We start from the raw sequence: 24,590 nt of genomic DNA, 5'->3' as shown, positions 1-24,590 counted from the left end.
CAGTTTCCTGTAAAATTAAATCAAATGTCTGCTTGGAACACATCTGGCAATTGTTCCAAATGCAACGATGGGAGACTTGAGCTATAGTTTCCTGTCTGTAACATCACGCCAGAAAGCCAACTAGTTATCTAGTGATCATCTCCTATAACTATGATTGTAATAAAGCTGCCTTACCTAAAAGTCCAGCATTACCCTGCTTGTCTTATGCAAGGCTTAAGAATCACAATGAAGAATAAATGGCTTGATTATTTTAAAAATCAAGGTGGTTCCCTAGAGCTTTATTTAAAAAAAAAAAAGTGCTAATTATTCATTTAAAGTACTTTCCGTAGCCGTCAGCCAAGAAAATGAACCAGCGTTTTTTGCTCTTGATCTAAGCTGAAAATTGGCACTTGAATCTTTCAGGTCCCTTTTCCATCTGAGGTGTCTTTAGAGAACCTAGCCTCCCTCTAGAAAGTGTGTGACCTCAGTAGGCACGCCACCTACTAATGACACGTGGCCCAGGCCTTTAAGTTCTTGGGGAGGTTGGCTTCATTCTTCTGGGTAACGCTGTCTGGCTTAGGCGCACCCATGTGCCCTCCCTGTGCAACCACTGGAGATTTGGGAGTCATAACTCCTTTGATATTAAGTCATTTATATTTCAGGGGGATTTTCAAACGTTATCAAATTTTCACCCCTAATTCCGGTTGCATGTTTCCTTTTTTTTTTTTTTCGGTACGCGGGCCTCTCACTGCTGTGGCCTCTCCCGTTGCGGAGCACAGGCTCCGGACGCGCAGGCTCAGCGGCCATGGCTCACGGGCCCAGCCGCTCCGCGGCATGTGGGATCCTCCCGGACCAGGGCACGAACCCGTGTCCCCTGCATCGGCAGGCGGACTCTCACTGCGCCACCAGGGAAGCCCTGCATGTTTCCTTTACATGTCCCTCCAAGAAATCTCTCACTGCCTTGTCAAGATATAGTTATCAAAAAGTTGATCTGTCAAACAAATGTAACAGGAACATGTAACAGAGGTCTTCCTTCTCTAACTCATTAAATAATGAGTAAGATGGGAAAGCTGTTTAAAGGAACATCTGAGGAATGGATTTATACAGTTAATCTGGCAAAAGAATGCTGGAATGTTTGCAAATGGATACGAAACTTGTTAATGTTCAACAGGTAATAAACCTTGGGAGTTATCTTTTGTAGGTTTCTGTCCAGGAGAAGTTATAACTGGGTGGGTTCTATTGGGTTGACCAAAAAGTTCATTCGGGTTTTTCTGTAACATCTTACAAAGATGTTTAAAGAGTAAATAGCAAAGTCCGACAGAGGAGCATCTGCTATAACTAACTTCTCCTTGGGTGAGCCCATTAACCAGTGACACACAAAGGACACTCAATCATCCTTTCGCCTTTGTCCCCAGGTTTAGGATACTTTTCCTTAATAGGCTAAATTTTGGAAATTAGGTGTCAGGACACGTGCTTGTGGCTAGGACAAGGTGAATGTTCTCTGAGGAAACCAAGAAGAAAGTGGTAGCTTGTGCAATGGCTCCAAGAAGATCTCAAGCTGGCACCCTTCAGTGCTACCTTGGCCGTCAGCACCTCCTTGGTAACCAGGAACCCATTCTCCACTCTGGGGAGAGAGGTGCTTGGGAGTGGCCTGTGCGTTAGAAAGGGCCACTGTCCCCATGGAGTGGATTGGCTGAAAGCTGAGCACAGATCACATCATTGCTGCCGGACAAGCAGGGAGGGAAGAGCTGACTGCCATCAGAGGCAGGTTCTCCTTGGTTGGCCGTTGGAAGGACGTCTCCACCCAGGTTGGAAGGTGGGCACTGGGTGCTGGCAGTCCTCACCCCTGCTCCCTGGGGCTGCTGATGGATTCTGGGCTCTTCTGAGAAGCCCCCAGTTTAGATGCCCTTCCCCTCCGGCCGATTGAGTTCTCGGCTGTGTTAACTCTGGTCACACTTGGAGCTTCTTTTGCTTGCACTTGTCTCCCCAGCTATGCTCCACTCCCGTTTGGCCCTTTGTGCATTTGGCCGTTCCTCCCCCTAAAAGCAAAAACCTGTGTCCCTTACAGGGTAAAAGAATATGAAACCGAGCTTTCCCCCTATTGATTCAAAAAGGTGCAAGACCACTTCTTTTCACTTCTCACAGTTTATATGGGTATTTTCTGTGTGTCTATCTCCTCCCAGACTGGAAGACCCTCACGGGTGAAGACTGTGCCTTTTTCCCCATCACCAGATCCCCCGGTACTGGGCACACAGCAGCTGACCCCCGCTGATGGCTCATGGCCACTCCCCAGACTAGACCCCTCAGTCAGGCTTCACGTGCCAGGTGTCAGTTGCTACTCATGCACACCCAGGAGGGGATCTTGCTCTTTCCTCTTTCCCAGACGAGGAAACTGAGGGCGAGAGACCAGAGCTCAGCTCAGGATTTGAATCCAGGTCTTTGTGACTCCTCAGCTGCCCCTCATAGAAGAAGGCCTCTGTGGGCCAAGACAGAAAAAGGCCACCGAGATTCTGTGCCAAGCGTCAGGACTTCTTGGCCGGAAGGAACTTGTCACGGGACCATTCTAGTTCAGCCGCCAGCCTCGACTGCCCCTTTCAGGGACACAAGCGCTGTGCTGATCAACAGGCCGCTAGAGGAGGATACGGCACGCCCCCTGCCCCTCCCCCCGGTGACTTAGTATTTGGCAGCCTGTCCAGGAAGTCTTCCCCTTATAACTGGGCTTGTTCACATCCACTTTCAACCATACATTCAGGATGTGCTTGGAGGAAGTATTATGATTTAGTGGACTGTGTTTTAAGCCACGGGTCCATTCCAGAAGAGGCATGTGTACATCGGAGGCTTGAAGTCTACTGAAAAGCTGAACGATAACGAAGACTTCTGTTGGCTCTGCCAACTGAGATGAATGGATTTTGCTGTTGAATTGTGAAATGAACCAAAACGTACACTGCGCACACGTGACCTTGGTGAATGTCTAACAAAATTCACCGTATAGAACAAAACTAGAATAATATTTGAGTATTTTTTTGACTGCAAAGTAAATTTTCTGTTTGAGACTTTGGAACAAAGATTGTGGCTTTAACTCTAATCTCAATTATCCCCGATTTGAGGGCAGGAATCACAAATCACTTGGAAGCAGCTTATCACAGTCAAGAGGAGGGTTCCAGAGTCAGGTTATCTGGTTTAAGTCCTGAGTCTACTCTCATCAGCTGTGTGACCTTAGGCCCCTTGCTTAATCTCACTGTGCCTCTGTTTCCTCTTCTGTGAACTGCGGACAGTAATAGTATTTGTTAGATTGCTCCAAGGATGGCATGGAATAGTCCTTAAAGTGACGGGCACAATGCCTGACACGTACCAAGTGCTCAATACACATGAGCCATGACCATCATCATTGTCACCACCACGTTTTTCTGTTTAGAGCACAGTCCTGGAACGTGAGATTGGGTGGGCAGATGGATGGATGGTCTTTGCGAGGGGAGCACACTATTAAAGTCTCCAGCCCATGAGTCCTTATGTACAACAAAGACCCCCTTTCTGTTGTCTCTACTGTGTCTGGGTTTGGAACTTTCAGGTTTCCTTTGAGCCCAGGACACCTGGATTAGTAACACAACTGAGGAATTCTGAGCAGAAATGTTAACGAAAGCCCCCAGGATTCACATTTTCCATTCTCTGCTCTACTAACGGCAGTCAAACCTCCCAGGTGTTTCCGTGCATTCATATTGCATAATGAAGTGAGGGTGTGAAGCAAAACCACGCCGATCGTCTCCTACAAATAAGTTAGCTTTAACAGCTGATCCCAATCTTGTCTTTCAGCCAGCCCGTTGGCTGACCTCACGAGGGCAGGGAAGCGTTCGTTTCTTTCTCCTGTTAGAAAAGTGCAACTTCAGAATGATGATGCGTGCCCACGTTCATGTCCCCCACTGCAGAGCAGGAGACAGCTCCACTGTGTCCTTGGCCATCCTTCAAGCCAGTCAGAAGGACCAGGGCCTCTATTCTTGCTGTATCAAGAACGGTTACGGGAAAGTGGCTACGGAATTTCACCTCACCACAGAAGGTAAACCTCAGCTTTGCCGTTTCCAGTGAAAACCGCTAGCCCCTACCAGTTCAGAATGCTGCTTTGTACTGAAGGCGTTCTCTTCTCTGTCATCTTCCAGTTCTCAAACAACTTGCAAGTCACCCAGATGTTAAAGGTAAGCTAACCTGAGCTGGACGTCAGAGGAAACGGGTGCATCCTAAAGCATGAAATAGGCAATGGTAGAAGCAACCTTCCCGTCGACTCTTTGAACCAAGTAGGAGAGAGCTCAGGAATGCCTGGGAAACGAATTCATAAGCTATTTCAACCTGACTACAGGGCCTGTGATGAGTGCGTTAGGCCCCAGAGGTCCAGAAGTGAATTATTAAAGAGATCAGACTGTGCAGTTGGGACCGTGTTGGCGAGGGGGCGGGGGGCACTTTTGGGGTTAGGCTTTCCCTGTGGAGCAGCAGACTTGCATCCAGCCCATCTGCACGGGGTTTTTCAGCCTCTGGCACGTACACAGCATGTTTGTTTGTTTGTTTTAAGGGTTTCCTTTTCTCCACATTCTCACCAACACTTGTTATCTCTTATCTTTGTTTTTGAATTTTTTTTTTATACAGCAGGTTCTTATTAGTCATCAGTTTTGTTTTTTTGTTTGTTTGTTTGTTTTTGCGTTACGCGGGCCTCTCACCGCTGTGGCCCCTCCCATCGCAGAGCACAGGCTCCGGACGCGCAGGCTCAGCGGCCATGGCTCACGGGCCCAGCCGCTCCGCGGCATGTGGGATCTTCCCGGTCCGGGGCACGAACCCGTGTCCCCTGCATCGGCAGGCGGACTCCCAACCACTGCACCACCAGGGAAGCCCTAGTCATCAGTTTTATACACATCCGTGTATACATGTCAATCCCAATCTCCCAATTCATCCCACACCCTCACCCCCCGCCCGCTCTCCCCCCTTGGTGTCCCTGCGTTTGTTCTCTACGTCACACGGCATGTTTTGTTTCTCCAGCTGTTTTACTTTTCAGTTCGACTAGCTGAGCAGATTCCCAAAGAGTCAGGTGTCTAGGAGAATAAGTGCATTCGTTTGCATCCTAGTGGAAACGGGAGATGGATTTTTGTGCTTTCCTTTGGCACTTGTGCACTCCTGGTGTAGCAATAAGCTACCAGCTGTCCTTGAACGTTCAGGCTGCCTCTGGGCCACCCACTGAGTCCATGCTGGTCATGTATTTCCTCTTGGGGAAAATTATCCATCCCCAACACACGAGCCCATCCGCACCCAGTGATCTGCTGCCAAACTTTTAACAACCTGCCAGGGGGTTGGGGAGGCCCTGATTTGTACAGTTTTCCAATTTCTGTGGTGCAGATACTCTCATCATGGCCAAGTTTAAACGGCTAGTGTACACTGTATGTGCTGATTTTCTTTTAAGGCAAATAAAAACCCTGAAACCTCTGTGAAAACAAGACAGTACAGCTCATCAAGATGCAGTAACGTCCAGTAATTAAAGGCGAGGAGCTGGGATCTCGACTTAGAAATGGTCTAGCAAATACTGTGATATTTATCCAAAACAACAGACTTAAATACCAACTCTTCACAAACCATTCAAATGTTACACATCTTTAGTGTGTCATGTACTTGTGTAATTTAAAATCCCTCCCTATATCTGTCCCCATCCCCCCAAGAATCTAAATATGCAAAAGAATGTCCTTTCTTATATCAAAAACCAAAATGACCTTCAGAAGGAAGGTTTCTCTGTTTCATCAGCTGCGTAGCATCACTTGGCATCCCATCCCAGATTCTTGCTCTGACCTGGTTAATTTAGGTTTGCAGAGACTCGTTTCTCAAGGCTTTACCAGTCAGGAATGAGACCCCGGTAAGGATGAGGTGCTGGTCACCGCTATTGTAGCCCTGTGACTCCCACTATTGGGTTGGGGTCTAGACCCTGAAGACATCGCCTTCTGCCAGCTGCTTCTCCATGAGACTGTGGGTCCAGTTTCAATGGCTCACTGGGCTGGGGAGGCCATACCTTCCTCTGCCTTTCCAGGTACCTTCAGATGAAGAAGTTTCAAATGACTGCTTTATCACCTTTCTTATCTGGAGGAATCTCTCACTAGATATTTTATTTAAATCTCTAGAGGAGGAACATAACATTTTACAAATTGATCACTAACTAAAAGTCTAATAAAAGCCCCAAATGAATGATTCAAATAAAGCACAACTTAATGGTGGCACGCGCGGCTTTCAAAGAAAAATTCTAAGATGTATTTTTCTTGCATTGTTTTATCCTGGTTAAGTGGACATTTCTGGAAATTATGGACAGGATTATCGAGGATGGTGGAGTGCATGCATGTCGTGTATTTTTTCTTAGGGAAAATTACTCATCCCCACACATACGCCCATCCCTATACAGTACGGCACAAAAAATGTTCCTTTCTATTACTAAGCAGAGAGTCTGGAACAACTTTTGTCTTTAGTTAATTAAATTTGAATTTTAAAATACACAAACTTTTAACTTTCAAGAACAATTGAATTTTAGAAACGTTGGGACTTTTGAAGGAAAACAATGTGGTAAACATAGCTCCGATTTACTGGGCTCTGGTGTACATACATAAAGCATTTCCTGTATTCTCTCAGAGGTCTTGGGGGCAAAATTGTTCATCAGTCATGTAACTAGAATTAAGATTTGGGTTGTATAAGTAGCATTCCCTCTCCATTTCATTACCTAATTCTAAAATTTAACTTCAGCTCTTCTCTATAAATTTCTCGTTCTATTACTTAGCTCTTTCACAGATTTCATCCTATCTCCTTTAAAATTTATGTGGGAAAATGTCCCATTTACCTACCTGCTTGCCTGTTCCTCTGCCCCCATTCTCTCTAAACCCCAAATAGGTTAGTCTTCAGGGGCATTCTGCTAGCCCTTGTGAAAGAGTTGCCTTGGAGCAACTCTCTGAATACTCTTTCACTGACACTTTCACCTCCTTTTTCTATTTGAAAATCCCCTACCTGCCTCCTTTCTTTCTGACAATAACTAGGTCTAGACACTAATCAATACTCTTTAAGAACAGTCTGTTCCCTTATACTTTTAACTAATCCCATTGGTCATAGGCTGCCCTTAAAACATATGATTGGAAAATATTTTTCAAAGAGAAAAATATTTTGCTAAATATTCTAAATAGAAAGGTGACGTGGGATTTTCACACAACCAGATAGATGATGTCTATCTCAGAAAGATGAGTTTTCATCGACTTTTGAGGAGTGGAAGGTGGCTTTTTTACAATCTAAACAATCTTATTTCATTGAAAGCCATCTTATTTTCTTCTCTCAGCCAATCTGAAGTCTGACTTGGTCATCTCTAGTGTAAAACGCAACGTTCTGATCGAATTGATTGTCATCTGAAACACATGCAGAATCAACTCAAACAGCTGATAGAAAACTCAGTACTTTTTACAAGTAGATCCAGAATGATTCTACCTTTTTTCAACTTCCCTTCAGAGGGAGTTCTTTTTACTTGTTTTGGTTTTTTCCCACTTATTTCTTATGACTACCACAGTCATTCTTTAACAGAGGCAGTATCACCTCCAAGAGGACAAAACTGGGTCTTGGGGAGGCAAAAGAAAACTTATTTTTGTGTGTTAAGCACAGATAGCCATACCAGATACACAGTACATCTGTGGTATTAAAATTTTCTGTGGAGCAACTGGGGGGGAAAAGACTAAAAAGAATCCTTGCAGAAGTCAACAATGGAAAAAAAAAGATTGGGAAACATTGATCAGCAGATCAATGATCTAGCAGATCAGTCTTACAACTGGTACCTCCTCCCTCTTCTACATTTCATCTGTCTTTTCAACTTGCCTTGAATCACCTTGCATGATTCTGTTCACGTTTTTTGGGTCTGTCTACAGTTCCTTTCCTGGTCTCCCCAGTTCTGTTCCCCCCTCATCCAATCCACGTCTGTTCCCCTCTCCTCCGATCCACTGGGGCCTCACCTCCATCTTCTACATCCTCAGTGAACCATCTCCCCTTCGAGCTATGCCTCTGTTGGGAGTTAGCGTGGTTCCCCCTCCTAGATTCTGTAGGCCAACCTTGTCATTGTCCCTGTGTGGGAATGCTCGCTAGCCAAGGAGCCGGATTGGGGGATGTTCCTGTCCAACGGAAGTTGTGTTGTATCTTTAGTATACGAAGAGATTGAATTCAGCCAACTCATCTTCGGAGGAGACTTCCTCAGCGACAGCTACTTCGGGGGCCGTCTGCGCGGTCAGATCGCCACGGAGGAGTTGCACTTTGGGGAAGGGGTCCACCGGAAAGCCTTCCGCAGCAAAGTGATGCAGGGCCTCACGCCAGTCTTCAAGCCCGGCCACACCTGTGTGCTCAAGGTGCACAACGCCGTTGCCTACGGGACCAGAAACAATGATGAGCTCATTCAGAGGAACTACAAACTCGCCGCCCAGGTGGGTCCAACTGGCCTGAAAGTGCTGCTTGAGGTGTGAGACGGACCCATGATACCCTGAGATGAAAATCAGACTCAGAATCGATGGGGGTGTCTCCAAGAGGGTGTCTCTCTCCCTCTGGGGCATGTTTATGAGGGAGTCACTAGATTGAGGCTAAATGCTGGAGATCACATCTCAGCCTCTGAATGATTTCTTGGCCTCGTGCCAGCCAGTTGGGACTAGTCTATGTCTGGGGGCGTCTCACCAGTTCCTACCTGGGCTGGGATCACTTCTAGGAAGGCTTCCTAGGAAGCCCCATCAGACCCCTAGGGGTTTGAATCTACCTGGACTCAGAATGACATGGGAAGTGGGGTGTCCAAATTACAGTGGATGCCAGGATTCCCAGGGATCTCAAGGACAGCCAAAATCAGCGGTAGTTTCTGGAGTGTTTCGGTTTGTTTTAGGGAAAAGGAAGGAGGGTGGGAATATTCAGAAGGGTTAACGTTTGTCCTGTTTCCTGCCTTCCTGAGTTAGGTTCAATGTCCACCCATCAGCTATGAAGGGAGATTGACCCAAGTCTCTACCTAAGTTCCCTCCTGTGTTACTGAGTCGTAGGACCCTTGAGGCAAGAGGGGAGGGAGGAAAACACGATCTTCTCCCCCTGCATCACCACCCCTCCCCCACCCCATCCATGCTTTTCACTCCATGCCAGCGCTGGCCAAGCTTTCAGGAGAGCTGGGTCTAGCTCTTTCACAAACTAGGTGCGTTCTGAATTTTTTTTTTAACCTATAAAACGAATAAGCTAGACTCAGATGAGTCTCTTGGGTGCTCTCAAACACTGTCCCTCCACGGTCATCTCAGATGTGGCAATGCCGTGTGGGACTTAGTACTCGTGAAGACAACCCCTCTTCTCTGAGCACAGGCTTTGGCAATTGTACTCCTTTCTCCTCCTTTGTTCTTCTCTTTCACTGAATATTCCTTCCATTTCAAGTACCATCTGGCCCAGTCATGGAAAATCCCCCAGACTCCAGCCTCCCACTTAGGAAAAGCAAACTGGATTCTGCTTTCCACTCTGTAGGGCTTTTCTAAGCCAACAATCTTGGCAAGCTGTTCATTGCTTATAGCTCAAGTTACACCTTCGAAGAAGAACCTCAGATGGGGTAGCTCATGGGAAATCCAACAGTTCCCGTGCTCTATCTGACATCCTGCCCAGGGACCAGTCCCCTTAGCTCAGGGGTGAACTTCAGCCATGCGGGTTCTAGAAATTTCATAGTTCAGGGACACCTAGCCCTAGAGACCACTTGACCTTCACCCGGATGGTTCCTTCAGATCTCAGAGCTCCTCTGCAAGTGGCCAACTGTAGGCTACATTCACTGTTGTTTCTGTGCCCCCAACGAAGGGATGGGTTTGGAAATCCATTGGCTTAACCTATATTGGGAAATTTGAGCCTTACCGGGCAATGCTCTCTGAATTTCTTCTAATCACTGGGCTTTCCCATGTACTTGGGTGATCTAGGAGTGCTACGTTCAGAATACCGCCAGATACTACGCCAAGATCTACGCCGCTGAAGCACAGCCTCTGGAAGGCTTTGGAGATGTGCCAGAGTGAGTATGATTCCCCCTTGTGTCCCCCCCCCCTCTAATTTGTTGCGGGACTTGCGGGGCACTGAGGGATGAGAGGGTGAGGAGAAACAGTAGGACACACATTTCAACTGGTGTCTGTCTGTAAGCTCTAAGAGGGCACACACAGCTGCTATCCTGTTCTTCACTGAGTCACCAGAGGCTTGCAGAAAAAGACTTGCTAGATATTTCAGTAAATGTGTGTATGGATGGAATAATTAAATAAATGCATATACCATGTTAAATAGAAAATGTATCTACTCTCATGGGTATTACATTGTCTAAACCATAAACAAATAGAACAGGAGTCCTGTGATGAAAATAAATATGGTGGTGTGTCAGGGAAGAATGAGCTGGGAGATCAGGAACATAGGAGCATAGTACCCGATTCCTGGAACCCTACAGAGGTAAACTACACTGACTTTTATCCACTCGTTGACTAAATATCGATTGGCACAAGCATATGTTGGGGTGTCTGGAGCTTGTATTTACTGATCTGCTTATCTGGTTGAGATCATAAAGGGGAAGAGAAAAGGCTGTGCCAGTGCACGGTGGAAACTTCAGACAGACCAGTCATTTACATATGAGTAGAAACTGGGAAAGGAGAGGAAAGAAGGAAGGGACTCTTGTCTGCATTATCTCTGTTAACTCACGAAATGGAAAAAAAAAACAACCCTGAGGTGGTATGTTGGACACACCATGTATAAAGTCTAATGCTTGCTGTTCTTCTCCAAGAAATGCTTAACATACTTAGTATACAAACAGTTCTCAGCAACTTCAAGAAAAATTAACATAATGCAAAGAAAACCACTTTCAATTGCGTTTCTGTTAAGTACGCTAAGACGGCAATCTGGACTGGGTTGTCATGAGAACTCGTCCTGTTCTTGTTTCTCTAGCCCCCTCTTCCTGCTCTGTCCTCTTCAGTTCCTCCTTGAGGAGGAAGAATCCACCCGTAATCCGTCCACCAGGCGTGGAGCCACAGCGCCCTCCCGCAGGGGCACACCCAAGCTTTGTGCAGCTTGACTCATTACACAACTTGGGGGCTTTTCTAAGGAAAAGAACACAATTATGAATATCAAGACGTGTCCGGGGACTTGGAAAGGGTCTGTGCGGGTGAAGGACAAGGGCTTAATCAGCTTCCGAGTAAATCTGTCACCGCCCTGGAGACAGATGAGGATGTTTTGGTATCCAAATACGTTTCCTTCCTTACTGTGGGAGGATTTGTGAACTCATGGACGAGGACAGTACATGGAGGAATAAGGGTCCAAAAAAGGGCATCTGTGCCTGATTCCATGTTCACTGAACCAAAATCAGGATCCTATACTGGAAACACACAGCATTCTTTTTTTTTTTTTTAACTTTAAAAACTTTTGAAACAAAAGTTGGTATAACACCTGTATATTTTGCACCTCATTGACCAATTGTTAACAGTTAATTCAATATTCTTTCTGTAGATTCTGTGTACATATTCCTATATAACCACAATAGCTATCAAAACCAACACATTTAACATTGCTATAGTATCACCTAATATCCAATCTATATTAAAATTTCCCCAATTATTCCAAAACCACCCTTTTTACTAGAGGAACTGTAACTTACCATTCATTCCAGGACACTTAAAAAATTATGTATAAAACTTAAAGTAAAAATAGACATCTTAAGTGCATAGCTCTGAATATTTACATATAGCTATGTCTAAGAGACTGCTACGCCAAACAAGGGGGTCTCTTAATTATGCCGGGACAACAGGTATAATCAGGACTGATTGCTTCCTTGTGAAGCGATGCATATTACATCTTTTTGGCAAGAAGATTGTCAGTGCTATACTGTGTCACATCAGAAGACACATTTCTGTTTGAACCATTCCTGGCGATGATAGGTTTGAATATTGGTTAAGGTGAACATAACCAAGTTTCAAGTTTTGTCTATAAGCGCCGTCTTCCCCAGTGTAGAAACTTATCGGAGGCCCTTTCAGGTAAATTAATTCCATTCAGTGAGTTCATATTTGTAAAATGTCTCATCTCCTTCCTTCTCTGCCCTCTTAGGGCCGGGGCTCTTTGCAGAGAGAGCCACTTCCACCGTGGCTTCCTGTCAGGTAGTTCACAGGCTTTTTTTCCCCCTTGCAACGGCCAGGCTGTGTCCCCCTGTAAGCAGGAAGCGTGGAGCGTGTGGAGCGGCCCACAGTTCTGCTGTCAAGGGGCACCACAGAGTGGACTGTAGTCACTTCTCTGTCGTTAACTATCATTATAGCTGAACCCTTTTTCCGGGTGGTGTAGCCTCACCGCGGGCTTTTCGCTAATGCTTGATTCCTACGAACACACTCAGGGCGCAGCATGTGGTTCCCCCAGGTGTTGGGTGGAAAATTGCCGGCAGGAAGGGAGAAGAGTGCAGAGCCCCTCCTCGGTTTTTCAAGAACCTAAGCCTGTCCGGCATGAAACTGTAATGAGCCCAGCCCTAGTGGGGGAGCGGGGAGACTTCGCCCGTGGACCACGCACCACCTGACCACACCGGCCTCCTGTGAGTCCGCTGAGTCTGTCTTCTCGGCCCGGCTACAGTTCTGCTCCAGGAAGCAAGCACAGCCTCTGGGTCAGCAGTTGACACGATTGTATTAACTCCCTCAAGGAGAGCAGTAGGTCTTCAAGGGCGGGTGCCCCCTCCTCAGGAGGAGCAGCCACTTTAGGAGAATTGGTCCCATCAAAAGACATCTTTTTATCAGCACTTTCCAGAGGCAGCTCCCCCTTGTCTATCTTTTGTCTTCGGCATGCTGATAGGATCCTGGCCTCTTCTGCTGTGGCAGGAATGCTTTTGGAGGAAGGTGAACAGCTCACAGGGCTGCTTCTGTCCGTCTCACTTCCGGCCTCTGGTTCTCGGTGGTAATCGCTGGTGCCAAGCCTGCAAAACGTCTTGGTGAATCAGGCTGACGGCGTGGGGTGGGGGGGGGGCGGCAGGTTAGAAGGTAAGGGAGGTATGGGTGTCTTCTTCTGAGGTCTTAGGCTGTCACAACACTGTGGCATCTTTTGTGGACAGGAAGCTTTGTCATTTTTCACAGATCATTTCTTTGGGTCCCCTTCGCCGAGTCTGCCTGTGTATTTGGTTCAGCAGAAGCCCCCGTCCCTCTGCCGCTTCTGCTGACGTCGATTTGAATTTGCAGCTTGCATGTGCTTTCTGTGACTCTGGAGTTCCTCTCCTGTTCGTTTGCTCTCTCCGTTTCACCAACCTTGACTTCCTTTCTGAGCACGAGGACTCTCCTTACTTCTGAAACGGCCCCTGGCCTAAGGTCCACGCGGCTTCCTCAAAGGCCTCTGTGCCTGAAACCACGTTAGCAAAGGTGTAAGTGAGCGGGGTTTGAGAGGAGAGGGCACGGGGGGCGGGGGGCGCGTGTGTCTCTGGAGGGGTGGGGATGATTCGGACACCCACCCGTCAGCCTCTAGATGCTCCGCTGAGCAGGGAGGACGTGCAGGGCCACGGAGACGTGGCCACTTGGCAGATGGCTGTAAGGGGAGGGGCAGAACAAAGCGGGGAGGGCCTCAGCTTGATCCCTGCACGGAGGCAGCCAGTGAGGGGAAAGGGCTCCCAAGCGGCGAGCCAAGGGAGGGCGGCCAGCGGGTTCCCCGCCATGCCTCAGGCTCCTCTGCAGATCCGGGGCGCGAGGCTGGGTGGTTGGCCTGCCTGGAGTGGGGATGTGTTTATTTCCAGACCGCGAAGCTGGCCCTACGCTTCCCTTTTCTGGGCGGGTGGGTCTAGAAGAGAAAACCCTCCGCATTCCGGCAGCTTCCGGTTTTGAATTTGTGAATGACAGTAGAGTCAGCGTTCTTCATGCAAAGGATCCCCCTGGGCAGGGACCATGCCTAGTTACCACCCTGAATCACGGCCAGCTCCATCTCTGGTTTTTAGGGCTACGGAACGAATAAGAACCCAGGTCAACCCTGAACACCCTTTTGCCCTGCGGCAGGGTCAGTGGCCAGCTGTCTTCAGGGCGTCCTCAGGAGGCAACCTGGATGCCCCAAATCCTGCAGAAATGACCAAGCTGTCAGAGGGAGGCTGGGGACACCCCAGGCTGATTTCAGGGGTGCTGGGAAGGGCCCTCTGCCCCAGGTGGGCCCACCAGCCCACTGGCTAATACTTGACATTTCTTTGATAAAAGAAGACACAAACGCTTTCATCCTAGAAGTAGAAATAGTGCTTAAAATGACTCCCGCCGTGATTAGTAATCAGAGAACGTTGGTGTTTGAAGGGTTGGCCACTTGGTGTCTCAAAGGACATTGTCCTGGTCCAGAAATGCTCCCGAGAGAGATGGGGCGGGAAAGGAGGCATCCTCCTCACATTTTCTCAAGGAAATACTCGTAAATGGCAGAGGAGGGTAAATATGTTCCCTTCAAAAGCTCTGGGGGCTTAATCTGAAGTAATCTGCCTGCAGAGTCGTTTCTTTGAAATGTTACCTTTTGTGTCTTTAAAATTCACTTGAATTTTGTATTCTTCCCTCTTTGTCTGTTTAATATAAAAATGTTTTCCCAGCAATCTTTGACTCAGACACCTGTGTGTAGCCTCCCGCTGAACTCCCAGGAGGAGGCAGGATGTGGGTGGAAACAGCACAGGCCCGGATGCTCTCCACGCTCTGGGAGAATCCGCTCTGCTCTGTTCTCACCCCTGGGGAAGCAGGCGGCGCCCTGTGATGTGAGTGCAGACCCGGCCGGGGTGCCCAACTCAAGCCTCCCTTCAGAGTAAGAGGCCTTCACCCTCATCTCACTGGAAAAGGGGACTCACGTCCCCACAGAGAGAGAAATGATGGTAGTGTCTGTGATAGTATTTTTGAAGGGAGAAAGGAGGCCGCCGGCCCTGCTGCCCCCATGACTTTTCCTAAGCTTGGATTTGGTTACTGAGTGTTGCAGAATTGTTCTATATCTTTACCCGTAGACATTCTGACGCAAAACCTGGGCCACTTCTGAGGCCTTTTCATGATAGGGCTCTGTGTGGTTTTACTAAGAGAACTGACACCAGCCATTCCCCTCCCCAACCCAGGTGACCATCACTGGACGCAGGTGACTGTCACACCATTAATGTTTTTTTGTGTGTGTGTGTGGCACTTAGACCCTTCCAGAAGCCTACTTTCTGAGCCTTTAAATATATCGACAGTTGTTAGGGGCCTGCATTAGGGACTTATACCTATTTGTTTACCCATTTGACAAATAATCTGTATTACAAATATTTTTTACATTCATGAACATCAAAAAATCAGCATCTTACCTTTTCCTTGGGGTGGCTATCATGATTTCTACTTTAAGTCCTTGAAAATGACATCTGTGTGATCAACAGTTAACTAGGTGACCTCTTCTCTGACTATCTACAAGTCTGTCAGATCAGATCCTGTATCAGTTTAATGGTTGTGACTGGGAGGGGTGCTACTGGCCTCTAGTGAGAAGCGGCCAGAGGTGTTGCTAAACATCCTACAATGCACAGGACAGCCCCACAATGAGGAATTATCTGGCCCCAAAGTTCAATAATGCTGAGACTGAGAAACTTTGTCCTATATAAACATTCATTCATTTTTGCCAAACACTGTGCATGTACCATGCGCCAGGCTTTGTTCCATGCTGGGTGATGGGCACTTAACGAATACAAAGAAAACGCAATAGGTTCTTGCGCCTCACAGCCAGTGGGAGTGCAAGGCATGCAGGACAAAACCCAGTGTGCTGGGGCTTCCCTGGCGGCGCAGTGGTTGAGAGTCCACCTGCCGATGCAGGGGACATGGGTTCATGCCCCGGTCCGGGAAGATCCCACATGCCGTGGAGCGGCTGGACCCGTGAGCCATGGCCGCTGATCCTGCGCGTCCGGAACCTGTGCTCCACAACGGGAGAGGCCACAACAGTGAGAGGCCCGCATACTGCAAAAAAAAAACAAAAAACAAAAACAAAAAGCCCCAAAAAACAAAAACCCAGTGTGCTGGCATGAAGTGCAAGGAGTTATGGGGACATGGAGGAGGTAGGGGGTCTGGAAAACCTCCCAGGAGGAGGAGGGTGTTGAAGAATGAGTAGGAGTTTGCCAGATGGAGAGCAAGGGTGGAGAACTGCCAGCAAAGGGAACAGCGTGTTCAAAGAAAGAAATGAAGAGCTGTGAAAGAAGGTTTTCAAGGAGATGGAAAATGCTCAGTAAATCTAGAGTACTGGCAGGGTAGAAAAAAGGGGGGCAGAGAAAGAGGCCAGAGGCAGGTTGGGGGTCAGAATGCAAAGAACCTTCAATGCTCAGCTAACGAGCGTCGGGGCGAGAGGGAGACAGGGGCTAACCAGAAGCTTTCAGCAGGGGAGCCTTGAGCAACGCAGCAGACACGTTGTTGTTCTTGTTGTTGTTTTTCGGTATGCGGGCCTCTCACTGTCGCGGCCTCTCCCGTTGCGGAGCACAGGCTCCGGACGTGCAGGCTTAGCGGCCATGGCTCACGGGCCCAGCCGCTCAGTGGCACGTGGGATCTTCCCGGACTGGGGCACGAACCCGTGTCCCCTGCATCGCAGGCGGACTCTCAACCACTGCGCCACCAGGGAAGCCCCTGTTGTTTTTAATAGAGTTTAATCTTTGGAATAGTTTTAGGTTCACAGCAAAATTGAATGGAGGGGACAGATTTCCCATATCCACTCAGGCTCCACACATACACAGCCTCCCCCATTACCAACATCCCCCAACAGACGGGAACGTCTGTTATAATTGAATCTACATTGACACGTCATCGTCACCCTAAGTCCACAGTGTACATTAGGGTTGTACATTCTGTGGGTTTGGACAAATGTCTAATGATACTATAACGTATGATAACTGTAATGTATCATACAGAGTAGTTTCATTGCCCTAAAAATCCTCTGTGCGGATGTGGCTCTTAGAGCTATCTGTCCGTCAGCAATGGATGTCCAAGGACAAGGCCCAGAGGCTGGACGTGGTGAGGCCAGTCTGAAAGTTGTTTCTGTTGCCCAAGAAAGAGGCAGTGACAGTGGAACTAAGCCATGGCCATGGGGAGTTTGAGAGGAAAGAATGGGCTTGCGTGACATTCGGTAGGTAGGTGTGTTTAACCAGACTTCATGGAAGGAGTAAAAAGGGAGAGAAGGTTGACTCTGAACTTGGGAGACTGGGTAGACAATGCCACCACTTGAAGACAGTATAGGCAGGGAGAAGACTCACGTAGGTGTAAGGCGAGGTGAATACTTTTGCGTGGGCCGAGTCTGAGGAGTGTGGTCTCTGTGGCCCATCAGACTGCAGCAATTCAATCATCTAAGCCTGGAGCGGAAAGAGAAGGGAGGCAGTGCGCTGGTTTGCTGGGCATCTGCAGACAGAAGATCACAGCAACGTGCAAGTGGTGGGCTTACCTGCGTAGAGTGCATAGAACAAGGGGAGGGAAGGACCAAGGATGGAAGCTGGAGAAACACGAACATGCAGGGCTCGGAGTCAGTGCTGAGCAGGGGCCGGCAAATGCTCAGGGGCAACGTCAGTGCAACAAGAGCCAGGAGGGGACACTGTCCCCAGAGTCCAGGCACGAGGGTGATTCTGGAGGGCAAAAGGGGTCAACACTGTCAGAAGCTTATTAGTTATCTATTTAATGACGTACCGTATTGGACAGGGAACTCTAGTCAATACTCTATTATGGCCTCTATGGGAAAAGAATCTAAAGAGAGTGGATATATGTATATGTATAACTGATCCACTTTGCTGTGCAACAGAAACTAACGCAGTGTTGTAAGCCAACTATACGCCAATAAAAATTAAACACACACTGTCAGATGCTGCGGAAGGGTCCTGGGGAATAATCAGAGGCCATCAGAATGGATGACCACAGCAGGCGGGGACTTTGGAAGATGAGGGGTAATGGGTCAAAGAGGGAATTGGAACTGAGGCCATGGATACAAATGGAGGCGCTCCTTTCAAGAAGTGAAGGAAACAAGGAAAATCAGAATGAAATCTAAGGGCAAAGTCCCCCCAAAGGAAGGGTGGTGCTGGTTGTTTTTAAGATGGGGAGACAAGAACATGTTTGTGACCTTGAGGCAGAGAGAAGAAACAAAAGAATTCACCTACAGAAGACAAAACTTGAGACCAGGGGTTGGCAAACGCTTTCTGCAAAGGGCCAGATAGTAACTATTTTAGGCTGTGTAGGTCCATAGGCAAAATCAACGCTATTACGTAGATGCTTATGTAACAGTAAAGAAAACCAGTAGCTACAAATCTTTATTGATGAATTATACAGATTTCCGAATAGAAGAATGGAATTCTTTCTTTTTAAGTGGCATTTTGCTAACTTTTTAAAGTAACTTTGCTTACATTTGGGGTTCAGAGTTAGTGTTCCCTAAAAGCCAATCAATTGCAAATGTTCATCTGTAAAAACCATTCTTGTGGGCTGTATGAAAACAGGCATCTGACTGGAGCTGGTCCCTAGGTAACAGGGTGCTGACCCTGCTGTACACGTATTTTCCTGCGGTGAGTAGTGGGTGAGGTGGGTTCATGTATACCATTTCACAAGCTCTCATGCAATTTATTCCTCACTTGGTGACAAAAGGGAACGGGCAGTTGTGACACCAGATCTGTTCAGTGCTGGACTAACTGCATCTGGGAAGGGGTGGGGGGGAGGCAGAGCATCACTTGGTGGAACTCAGAAGCGTCAGGGAAGCCTCAGGCCAGGCCAGGTAGGGTGCAGAGAGGACCAGGACGTGGGACTCGGACTGGCTTGTGCGGGTGCGGATGGAGGGAGCCTGAGCTGTGGGTACCAAGCACAGGCGTGGAGTTGTTGGATGGCTTCTCCCTCTTGCCTCCCACTCTGCCAGCTTATCCCTCCTTAGTCTTCACAACTCAGGCCACACACACCTGGCTGCTGACTGTCTTTATTAGCTGGGAGTTGGGGGTTAGATGTCCCTCCTCTGGGCACCTCCCCAACGACTGCCCTTGGAAAGCAGGGACTGTGTCTCTCGTCTCCCCTCCCCTGAATCTTTGAGATCCTGGCACAAGCTATTCAGCAGATTTTTGTTGAAGGGAAAGAATGCAAAGGTAGAGTTGCCAATCAACTCTACAGACGTTGGGGTGGAGGCAAATGACTAGTTCAGTTTTAGCCGTGTTAAATTTTTTTTTTCTTTCTTTTTTTGCTGCGTTGGGCCTTTGTTGCTGTGCGTGGGCTTTCTCTAGTTGCAGCGAGCGGGGGCTACTCTTCGTTGTGGTGCGCGGGCTTCTCATTGCGGTGGCTTCTCTTGTTGCATGGGCTCTAGTTGCGTGGGCTTCAGTAGTTGTGGCACGTAGGCTCAGTAGTTGTGGCACGTAGGCTCAGTAGTTGCGGCACGTGGGCTCAGTAGTTGCGGCACGTGGGCTCAGTAGTTGTGGCTTGCAGGCTTAGTTGCTCTGCGGCATGTGGGATCTTCCTGGACCAGGTCTTGAACCTGTGTCCCCTGCATTGGCAGGCAGATCCTTAACCACTGTGCCAGGGCAGGGAAGTCCTGCCATGTTAAATTTGAGACAGCTTTTAGACATCAAGTGTAGACGGAGAGTAGGCAGCTGGAGATGTGAGTTGGGAGTTAAGGGGCGAGGTCTGGGCTGGAGATATAAATGTGGAAACTGCCGACATATAAACTGTATTTAAAACAAGGAGGGTCAGTAGGGAAAGTGTGCAGAGTGAGAAGAGCTGTGCCAGGGTGTAAAGGTTGGGGAGAAATGAGGAACCAGGAAAGGAGACAGGAAGTAGCCAGTGAAGCAGAAAGAAAACCAAGAGGAAGTGAGTTTCTGGAAGCCACGGGAAAGTGTCTTAAAAAGAAGTGAGAGATCCAGTGTCCAGTGCCATTGAGGGCGAGTGAGATGAGGGCTGAGAAGGGACAATTAGCCTCAGCAACATGGTGCTTGTGGTGCCCTTGACCGAGGCTTCTTTAAGCAGGAAAGTCACTTTGAGTGGATTCAAGACTGAACGGGAGGGAAGGGATTGGAGACAGTGAGTCTACAACTGATTTGGGTTTTGACGTAAACGGTGAGTCAGTAGTGGGGGTGGGCTATGAGGTCCACAGGCTGAGTAGAGTTATTACTCCCTGTTGCCGTTGGGAATGAGTCTGTAGGGGGAAACCCTGGTGGGAGAGAGAGTGGGGAGCTGTCACTGGAACGATATCCTTGAGCATCAGGGAGGGGTTGGGGTCCAGGGCACCAGCGGAGAGATGGTTCAGGTAGCAGCAAGGAGGGCTCCTCTGCAGTAGATGGTGGGCGGGCAGAGGACATGGGCACTGACCTTGGGAGGCAGGAGCACGTGGTGGGTGTAGCTGTGAGAATTTCTCATTGTTTCAGTTTTCACAGTCCAACAGGAAGCAAGGTCCTCATCTGAGAGTGAGGCTGGGGAGAAGGCGTGGGCGGTCTGAGGAGAGAGGAGCAGGTTGGGGATAATCATCTAGGGTGGTGTGACGGTGAATGGGTCAGTGCAGGATCTGATCACCTCTCCACCTCCAGCTGCCATCGTTCTCACGTGGCCTCCTCCCTGTGTCCCGCGTCTGCCCTTTCACACTCCATACCACGCAGGGTGGCAGGGTGATCCCTGTCACATGCAAGTTTGATCACGTCACTCCTGTATCCAGAACCCTCCAGTGGCTTCTGTTCCTGCTCAGTACAAAGGGCAAAGTTTCTCAAGTGGCCCAGACTCCCCAAGGTCCAGCTCCCCGTTTTCTCCCATCCTCACGCAAACCACCACGCTCCCCTTGCTTGATGCTCTCCAGCCACATCGGCCCCTCGCTGCTGTTCGAACACGCCCCACATGCTCCTGCTCAGGGCCTCTTCCCTTTGCTGTTCCTTCTACTTGCAATGTTCCTTCCATAGACGTCCTCATGGCTCTCTCCGTGCCCACTTCCTACAGGTCTCTGCTCAAATATCCTTTACGATCAAGGCCTTCTCTGACCTCCCTAAGTAAAATCGCAACCCCTCCTCCACACCCTGTGCTACCTCTCTCCTCTCCACTGCTTTAGTTTTCTTCATATAGCACAGGGCACTGGACGCTTGTTTATGGTCTGTCTCCTTCATTTAAATGTAAGATCCTTGAGAGCAGAGCCTCTTTTCTTTACTGCTGTTTTCTGGAACAGTGTCTGGAAGACACATAGAAGCCACTGAATGAATATTTGTTGACTGAAAGGAAGGCTGGATGGAAGGGCGGATAGATGCTGGATGGATGGATATATTAGTCACCTGACCAATGGGTCATTGAGGTATGCCTATAATGAAGGCATTCATTGCTACATGAGCAATCAAACTCCATCCCAAGGAGGAGTTTCTCACCAACTCTAGGAACAAATAAAAGGAACACATCCTTTTATCCACTGAACAATCTTTGAGGGAATTTTTAGTCTACAGCTGATGGAACCCAGGGATTTATCCTGCAGCTCCCTACTCCTCCAGGTCAGGATAGAATATCCCCGCCATCTTTATTCCCATCTGAGAACACGATGTGTGCCCATGTTCTCTTCCCTTCCAGGATCATTCCTATTTTCCTTATCCATCGACCTGAGAACAATATCCCATACGCAACAGTGGAGGAAGAGCTGATTGGAGAATTTGTGAAGTATTCCATCAGGGATGGGAAGGAGATAAACTTCTTGAGAAGAGAATCGGAGGCTGGTCAGAAATGTTGCACCTTCCAGCACTGGGTCTACCAGAAAACAAGTGGCTGCCTCCTGGTCACAGACATGCAGGGTGAGGAGAGCGGCTTGGCCTGGGCTCCAGGGATGCTGTGGGCCTGGGATGTTCCTGGTGGGGGGTGCGGGCGGGCAGAGGGAGAGGTCTGCTGGGTACAGACTATAAGCACCTTCACCAGCAGAAAGTGTTACTAATGTCTCATCAGAAACAAAGCAACAAAGGAGCCCTAAACGACCAACTCAGTGGAGTAACAAAGTACATTTTAATAATTCATTCTAGCAACACCTTCCCATTACAACAGGTAACCAAAAACTGGCGCTCCGTATCCTCAATAGGCACAAATCCAGACGCACACGTGAAAATCCAGATGTACCAAAAGATGAATTAAAATGTAAGATTCACTCTTAACAGGCGAAGGGCCTTTCACAGCTGCTTTAGATGTCAGGCTCTGCTGGCGGATCTACAGCATGTGGTCAGTTTATACCCGCATTCTGGGGAATACATTTGTTGTATGAAGTAGGGATGTCATAATTAGGTTTCCCACAGAGACAGCCCGGAGACAAAGTTGCAGTTTCCCCAAGACCACCCTCAAGCTCCTTAATTTCCTGGGAGGACTCAGGGAACTCAGGAAAGCTCTTATGTTCATGGTTACGGTTTATTATAGTGACAAGATACAGACTCAAATCAACGAAGGGAAGAGACACACGGGAAAGAGTCCAGGAGAGACCAGGTGGGAATTCCCACTTGTCCCCTCCTGGTGAAGCCGTGGGGACAGTGCTTGCCCCCTCAGTGATGTGGGAGCACTGCCAACCAGGAGAGCTCCCCTGAGACTTGGTGTTCAGAGATTTTATTAGGGAGCCATCACTGCCTGCTCGTGAGACTGACCTCTGCCTCTAGCCTCTTTGGACACTCTTATCAGAGCTTAGCAGTCACCTCCAAAAAGTTGGGCAAAAAACGAATCCTTTATTTAGGCAAGGTTAATCCTTTATTGCACGCAAATGTTCAAGTGCAAATATTTGGGAGGGGATCCCAGGAAACACTGGTAGGAGACTGAGGGAGTGTGGCAGGGAAGGGAAAGAAAGTCAATAGGGTACCTTATACCCGGTTACCACTGTGTTACTGAAGCTCATGCCTGCTGGGGAAACTGGGGGAGGCTGGGCAGAACACACTTCTCAGAATTAGCACACCCAAGGAGTGAGGGAGCAGGGGTATTTATACTCCAACTCCCTTTACTTACCAGCAGCAGGCTGTTCTAGATGGGGGTGTTAACTCCCCTGCGTTTGCCACCAGCACATGGGCAAGCCACGCTGAGCAAAGCAGGTGCCTGTTATCAGAGCGTGTTCTCAGGCCAAGAGATGCTGGTGGTGGTACCTGGACTTAGAGCTGTGTGCATGGAAGGGGTGAGGGTGAGGGTGATGCGCAGGGTCCCAACAGCTTCTGCCACAGGGGCTTTCCTATTCCTTTTCCTTTCCAAATAATAATGCTTTAAGAAAAAAATCTGAACTATAATTGAGTACCTACTAATGTCAGACATTGTCACGTATAAGAATCCCAAGCTCTATACATCATGGTGGTGAAGAGCAAGGATGCCCGTGGGTTCTATTTCCTGCACCTCCACTTTCTAGCTGTTAGCCTTGGGCAAACCACTTACCTCTCTGTGCCTCAGTAATTTCCACGTGGGGTGGTTGGGAGGATGAAATGAGATAGCAAGACATTTAGCGCAGCATGGACACATAGTAAGAGTTCCCTATTTTAAAAAACTTTTGAAATAACCATAGGCATGAGAGATTGCAAAAACGTACAGAGGGGTCCCCATGTACCCTTCACCCAGCTTTGCCTAACGATAACACCTTACATACCTACAGTACACTATCAAAACCAGGAGACTCACATCGGCACGATGTAATTGACAAGACTACAGACCTCACGTGGATTTCACCAGTTTTTGTCTGCACTCATTTTCCCCTATTTTTTGTTTAATCTTCATAATAACCCTGCCAAAGAGATGTTATGATCCCCATTTTACAGATGAGAAAACAGAGGCTGGGAGATAATGATCTAATCCCCAGCTCACTCAGAAGAAGAGGGGTCCAAGACTCCAACACTGCTTCTGACTCTGAACCCCGAACTCTTTCCACTAAAACTCAAATTTACAAATTTGCAAGATTTCCAAGTATCCCTTAATGTCAAAGGCTCCTGTGAGGGACTCCTCTGAGGTCAGCTGGGAAGTGCAATGTTATAGACTCGCAGCGGAGGCTGATCTGCAAGTTGAAGCCAGACATAGCCACTCACGTGTTTTTTTGTTTTTTTTTTTTGCTGTACACGGGCCTCTCACTGTTGCGGCCTCTCCCGTTGCGGAGCACAGGCTCCGGACGCGCAGGCTCAGCGGCCATGGCTCACGGGCCCAGCCGCTCCGCGGCATGTGGGGTCTTCCCGGACCGGGGCACGAACCCGCGTCCCCTGCATCGGCAGGCGGACTCTCAACCACTGTGCCACCAGGGAAGCCCTACTCACTTTTGAAGAGACTTTGCTGCCACACACAGACAATACGGTCTTAGACAGACAGCTATTTTAATTAGACTGTGCAACTGTTGAGACTTCCCCATCTTTCCTCCTTCAGAGTTAATTTTGCATTAAATACAGTTCATCTACTGAAAAGCAACACTCGGGAGCTTCACGTACGGTTAATTTTGCTTCCAGTCACTAGTAAACAGCTGTAGTGGAATGACGTAATGACGTAAATGACGTGTGTGGTTGAAAGTGACGGCATGGTGTTTCCTAAGGGTGTTTATTTACTCTCTGCTGCTGCTGGGAAGGATCTTACTATTGTCATCATCACTGTGGCACAAGATAACACATCCATTCTCTAAGCGATCCCCACGTTTTATAATTTTACTAAGACACTGGAATTAGGATTTAAAAATCCCAAACAAACCCAAGC

The 24,590-nt window shown here is 48.2% G+C and overlaps 1 protein-coding gene across 5 annotated transcripts in view; it reads left to right on the top strand.

Annotated features, from left to right (window-relative positions):
* The window catches only part of ALPK2 (alpha kinase 2), an 88,201-nt gene that overhangs the window by 45,051 nt on the left and 18,560 nt on the right, over positions 1 to 24,590 (top strand). For all 5 annotated transcript variants that reach the window (XM_082668150.1, XM_082668153.1, XM_082668151.1 and 2 more), the window contains 5 exons: positions 3,903 to 4,030; positions 4,131 to 4,166; positions 8,161 to 8,435; positions 9,930 to 10,018; positions 21,489 to 21,706. In XM_082668150.1, the coding sequence (XP_082524276.1) occupies positions 3,903 to 4,030; positions 4,131 to 4,166; positions 8,161 to 8,435; positions 9,930 to 10,018; positions 21,489 to 21,706 (746 nt within the window). The remainder of the gene's footprint in view (positions 1 to 3,902; positions 4,031 to 4,130; positions 4,167 to 8,160; positions 8,436 to 9,929; positions 10,019 to 21,488; positions 21,707 to 24,590) is intronic.

Source organism: Grampus griseus (genome assembly GCF_964374135.1).
Source record: "Grampus griseus genome assembly, chromosome: 12".
In the NCBI taxonomy this organism is placed as follows: domain Eukaryota; kingdom Metazoa; phylum Chordata; class Mammalia; order Artiodactyla; family Delphinidae; genus Grampus; species Grampus griseus.
The sequence above is the reverse complement of the archived record's forward strand: the minus strand, read 5'-3'. Positions and strand labels throughout refer to the sequence as shown.